The sequence below is a fragment of the Formica exsecta genome, unplaced genomic scaffold (genome assembly GCF_003651465.1).
Source record: "Formica exsecta isolate Colony F162 unplaced genomic scaffold, ASM365146v1 scaffold90, whole genome shotgun sequence".
NCBI classification, from domain to species: Eukaryota; Metazoa; Arthropoda; class Insecta; order Hymenoptera; family Formicidae; genus Formica; species Formica exsecta.
In genome coordinates this window covers 685,496-691,343 of record NW_021853667.1, presented here as the reverse complement: position 1 = coordinate 691,343, position 5,848 = coordinate 685,496, and the positions used below count along the sequence as shown (strand labels likewise).

At 32.8% G+C, this 5,848-nt stretch overlaps 1 protein-coding gene across 2 annotated transcripts in view; it reads left to right on the top strand.

The window, feature by feature from the left end:
* The window catches only part of LOC115245045 (katanin p80 WD40 repeat-containing subunit B1), an 11,279-nt gene extending 8,538 nt beyond the window's left edge, over window positions 1-2,741 (top strand). For both annotated transcript variants that reach the window (XM_029823113.1, XM_029823112.1), the window contains 2 exons: window positions 1,158-1,277; window positions 1,368-2,741. In XM_029823113.1, the coding sequence (XP_029678973.1) occupies window positions 1,158-1,277; window positions 1,368-1,500 (253 nt within the window). In that variant the 3' untranslated portion in view covers window positions 1,501-2,741. The remainder of the gene's footprint in view (window positions 1-1,157; window positions 1,278-1,367) is intronic.
* Window positions 2,742-5,848: the final 3,107 nt, after the last annotated feature.

Below are 5,848 nucleotides of genomic sequence, written 5' to 3'. Positions count from 1 at the left end.
TTATTAATATCAGATAATAATAGATAAAATAATTGTAAACTGTGGTAAAGCTATTATAATTTGATCGAGAGATAATAAATATCTCTAGTTAAAATTCTTATTATTATTTTAATCCAAATAAAAAGATAATTATTGAATTAAAATTCTATTATTAAACATATTCATTAAAAAATATATTAAAATATATTAAATTGAAATTGTCCTCTTTTATTATTTTATTTTTGAATAGTGTGTTTAAATTATTACTTGCGGATTATTTTAGTTAAAATTTTTTTAGATTTTCATTGGAAAGAAAAAAATTCTTTTTTTTTCCTGTAAAATCTTCACAATTATCTGATGAAGATAAAAATAGAAAAATGAATTTGTTATAGTTAATAATTTGTCATGATAATCAATTGATATTTATATTATAATAAATATATATATATATATATATATATTAATTAAATATATTATAAAAAATAATAGCAGACGATAATAAGACTGCTTTCTTAAACATATTTATTAAAAAATATATTAAAATATATTAAATTGAAATTGTCCTCTTTTATTATTTTATTTTTGAATAGTGTGTTTAAATTATTACTTGCGGATTATTTTAGTTAAAATTTTTTTTTTCACGAGAGAGAAAAGACTTTCCCGAAGTCACGCACATATATGTCGATCGTATCGGTTTCCTATTTTTGTTAGGTTCCCATTTTTGTTACAAGCCGCGTAAAATTCGGCCGATGCGTTATACACAGGGTGCGTCGATCGACGTTGCATTCATGAGCGTGTTCGCGATTCGTCTCGCCGATTCGAACGGGAGCACGAACCCTTTCTCGCCCGTCCGTCCGAAAGCGAGAGCGTGCTGAATCGCGGGCATGCCTTTCGCGCCTTTCGTTATTTATTGGCGTCGTTGTTAGCGTAATAATAACGCCCGTTTTATCAAGCGGACCAGGCGTGACCGGGACCGGTGGGTGTTGCGAAACTTGCCATAACTCCTTATCATCATTCCACGACTGTTCCCATCCTATCCCCTTCGAACTATATTTCTTGGATAAATGAGCAGTCTTATAAAATAAATAAATATGCAATCAAAAATTACTTACTTATCTATTTCTCCTAATTAAATTATTACTATTTACTTATTTTTGCCAAATTTCGATCTGTTTCAGGTACATAACAGTAGCTTGCTCGGCCTTGAGACTTATTCTTCGTAATTTTGCACCAGTGATAAAATCCAACGTGGAAGCGCCCCTTCACACGATCGGCGTCGACGTGTCGCGAGAGGAACGGTAAGTTCTATTCAATATATCATTTATGTCTGGACGTTTTTATTTCGAGCCTTGTCTCATCGAGAATCGTTTTCCTCTTTGTTCTTCCAGGTATCACAAATGCCTCTCTTGCTACGAGAAATTGTCGGCGATACGGGCGATTCTGTTGAAGAAGCAATCGACGTCCGGCAAACTTGGCGCCTCGTTCCGCGAGTTGGCTGTGCTCATCAGGAACCTTGAGTGACCGAAACTGCGTCGTCTGAGACCCTCGTGAATTCGACCGCCAATATCGTCGATGGTCAACGACCGTCGGTTTCCTGATGACGAGGGCCGCGCCGTGGCCGCCATGACGGTGCGAAGCGAATATCGAGAAGCAGCAATGAAGCTCGCCGTCGCCTCGTATCGAGGAATATGTGTCTGTAAAAATTCATTCCTGTTGCTGTTATTGCCGCCTTCTTCCGCTGCTATCGATCGATCGCCTCCTCCTCGTCATTGTCATCCTCGCGGCTACGCCAATTCTCGAAGAAAGCGAACAAAATTGCGAGATTTATTCTTTACTCATTTACCGAACGGCTGGACAAGTCGCGAAATTTGTCGTCATTGATGGAAAAAGAGGGAGAAAGAGAAGGGGAGTGTCGGTGAAGGTAAGAAAAGAAAGAAGTTTGTTTGAAGAAAAACGGAGTTAGATGAAAGGCGGGTAAAAGCGAGGAAAGGCACTGTCACCAAAAGTGTTTAATGCTATACTGAAGCATCAGGAAGCGATCTTAGTGGTTTTACAAATATATAAATTTTTCTGGGTATTTTTAAATAATTTTTTTCTCTTTTATAGTTAGCTCGAATTATAGTTTAAATTAAATTGTTTTTTAGAAGCTTTAATCCAATAAATACCCATTATTTATATGGTATTTTTAATGCAATAAATAAAAATATACAATGTATATCAATTTAAAGAATAATTTAATTTAATTAATTAATCGAAGAAAAGTATGAAAAAATTAAATTTGTTTTTTGCATCAAAAATACTCTTTTTTTGTCAACGTGTGTGTGCTATTTATTATACGTAAAACGATAGCAAGAAAATGGATCTTTTAGATCCCGATGCGTCAGTATATTGATTTCCAAGTATTCGCGTAGGGATTGAGATGATCGAGAACAATATTTAACGAGCGTCGTTTTGCTCGACAAAATATCTGCGCAGCACAAAATAAAGTTACACTGAAATAATTCGCGCGGATCGCGTGGCCGATATATTTTCCGCCCTTCTTGCCACAGATTATACACGATCATCGAACGTACGGCTGAAATCAGTCTTAATCACGGAGGGATGAAACGCGACGACGATCACAACTTTCATTAACGAAACATAACGTAAGTAGATAGGTAGCGTGTAACATACCTTTCTTAGCGTACGAGAGAAATTGTATTTTTGCAAGAAGCATTTGCATCCCTTCATTAATAAAGTATTCTAATCGTAGGCATATAATACCTTGAGACTCCTGGAGATAAACTGTAACCTAAATAAAAGAGCCTAAGTATAAAGAGTGAACTTATACGTGTCTAAAGAGGCGAGAAGGATCGAAAAATGGACGGGGAGAACGTGTCGAACGATTCGCGTTTTTATACTCGTTTAAATAATTTTTTTACAAAAATATGTATATGATTTATGAACATTTTACTTTAGCGTTGTTTGCTATTTAACAAGCTAAATAAAAATTGTTGTCAATGAAGCGATGCGTATACATCGCTGTTACACGTACTATACGCGCTTTTAAAAGTGATTTATGAACATTTTACTTTAGCGTTGTTTGCTATTTAACAAGCTAAATAAAAATTGTTGTCAATGAAGCGATGCGTTACATCGCTGTTACACGCACTATACGCGCTTTTAAAATGATATTCGAAAAACTTTTTATATACTCAAAATATCACTATCGTCGAAAATGAACGTTTTAATTAGCGTCGAAGTGCGAGGGGTACGAAAGAGTAAATTGAATACAGTCCAGTGAGGGTATATTGCTTTATGACATTTCATTTTGTCGTGTTGTGTCATAAGACGAATTAAAAAATAGTGATAGAACGACAAGCTCTAACTAAATAATTTAAGTATCCGCTTATCATTCTGTAAAACAACAATCTCTTATCAGACGTTACAACTTTATAACTTTGTAACATAAATCAAATCAGTATTATGCCGAACAGTATTTTTTGCTGAAATATTTTTTATGCTCATTTTATTTCTGCGCATTTAGTGCTCAATACTCTCGTTAGCGACTTCGATACTTTATCATCAAAAACAACTGGAAAGGTGTCATTGGAATTAAATTAGCGACTTGAAGAGATTAGAAGAATCAGTGTCAATCACTATCTTTTATCTCGTCGCGGCAATATTCTCATTTCTATATTTATATTTAACTGTTTTTGAAATTATTTCAGTGATAATATTGATTCGATAGGGAATGAGTGATAATTTAAGATTACGATTTGGTTATATATACCCGATAAACAGCAGAAGTGCCAATAATGTTTAAAAACCACCGACGAAGAACATTCCAGGACATAATTCTGATATATTTTCTAATTTCGATTTAATACCGTTTAAACATTAATGTGTAAAACGAAAGTTTCCTGACATATCATAAAATCATACAGAGTCATAAAGTTATGGAAGATCGATAAAAGTAAATACAAGTTAAATATGGCTTGGAGTATTCTTCATTTGTTACTCTAATAGTTAATATTTTATTACTGATTTTTTAGAATATGTGTATTATTTAAATTAATGTGTATTAAATTATAATTTTTTAAGAGTTTATTATATGTCTTCTGCGATCGTTCGGCTTTCCCTTCCAATATAACGGAAGGCGATCCTAATTTCTGCCACAAGAGAGGATTATTTATTGTTATTACATATAGTATTCAAATCTTGTGATTGTGCGATCATCCCGTGTTCTCGAGAGAAAAGAGTGCATTGCACAAATAAGAGGATGTCTAAGAAAGACAGATAAAAATTTTCACAACATATTGCCTCGAAGTATTATACAATAAAGCGTACAACTCTTTCGTTATAATTTTACATCTCACGTGTTTTTCTTTTTTTTTTTTATTCGGCGAGATGTTACCACATATCCTCACAATAATATTCTCTATTCCAATCCTTCACGTTAAAAACGAATTTTCATTATAAATTTAAATGTATTTTAAATTTAAAAATAGAAATGGATCTATATATTAGACAAAATTGATTGAATTTTATTTAACGTTACATTAGAGAAATAATTCTATACAAGAAAAAACGGAATAATAAACTGTGGCAAAATTTTGATTTTTTTATATGAGTATAAGTGATATGAAATCAGTTTTCCATATTTATATATGTGTAAATTATTATAGATTTTTTCGATACGTTTTTGCGTTATCCTCAGTCCAGATTCTAAGTTATTCTCCACATATCTAAAGCCTATATTCTTAGCAAACATTTTCGTGAATTACATTGCAGTTCGCTGAGCAATTTTCGCGAAATGACGAAGGAAGAGATGCGCTCGCTCAAATCTCTAATCCTAATCGCCTTCAAAACGAGGGAAAGATTACGTGGATACTCGTATGTTCCGTCCAATGTATTTTTATAAGAGAGGAAGAGAGAGAAAGAGATATACGAGAGAGTGCGTTTCGTGCGCATGTTTTTCGAATGCTCCTGTAATTTATCACTCCGATCGGTATGTGGAAAACTTAACCGATCTTAACTTAAGCTTACGCTCATACATTGTGTGATATCGATTCTGACTCACGATGCGTAGCAAAGATTATTAAAAAAATTAACTTAGCTTCGAGTGCAAGCGTTATTTATCGTTAATAATCTCGAACGTGAAACACATTTTGCGTTCAAAAGTATTTTATTTTATATGTTACTTTTATCAGATGATAAATTTTATTATTGTTTTATTTCACAATTTAGTCCTTATTGCGTTATTCTTGTTTTATTTTAACATTTTAATTTTTATTTGTATCGATTATGTTATTTAAATAGAAGTAATAATAAACTAGTACGATTTTATTTATCTGTGTCATCTTTTTGTATTTCCTATAATCTTAAATCGGCAAATACCCCGTTATATATTATACATAGTTCAGAATATATTATCAAACTATAGTAAGGTGAAATATATACATATATGATATTCGCAAAGTATGAGCGTTGTTAAAGATATACCTCTGTCTACTTTAGTAAGAGCCGGCACTAATTAGTAGTAGCCTAATTTTGGGAAGCGATTTTAAGAGCGAGAAGCGAGCACTTTTGATATCGACATTGTAAATATATTCCATTCCGGAAAATTCTATTTTATATTTCGTATATTTATCCATATATTACTATCTTATTACGATACTCACGTTATCTCTTAGGCAATGCCTAGAGATTTTCGTTCATATCATGAAGTAATTTAGCGACTCCAATGTCCATACTTTAATTAGTATTAATAGATACACACTTTTCCTCGAGGAGGATCGGGAGGAAAAAAAAAATGCACTGCAACTGTAAATATTCTGTAAATTGGAGCACACAAAGAAAAGACATTAAGGGAAAATCCTTTCGTGAG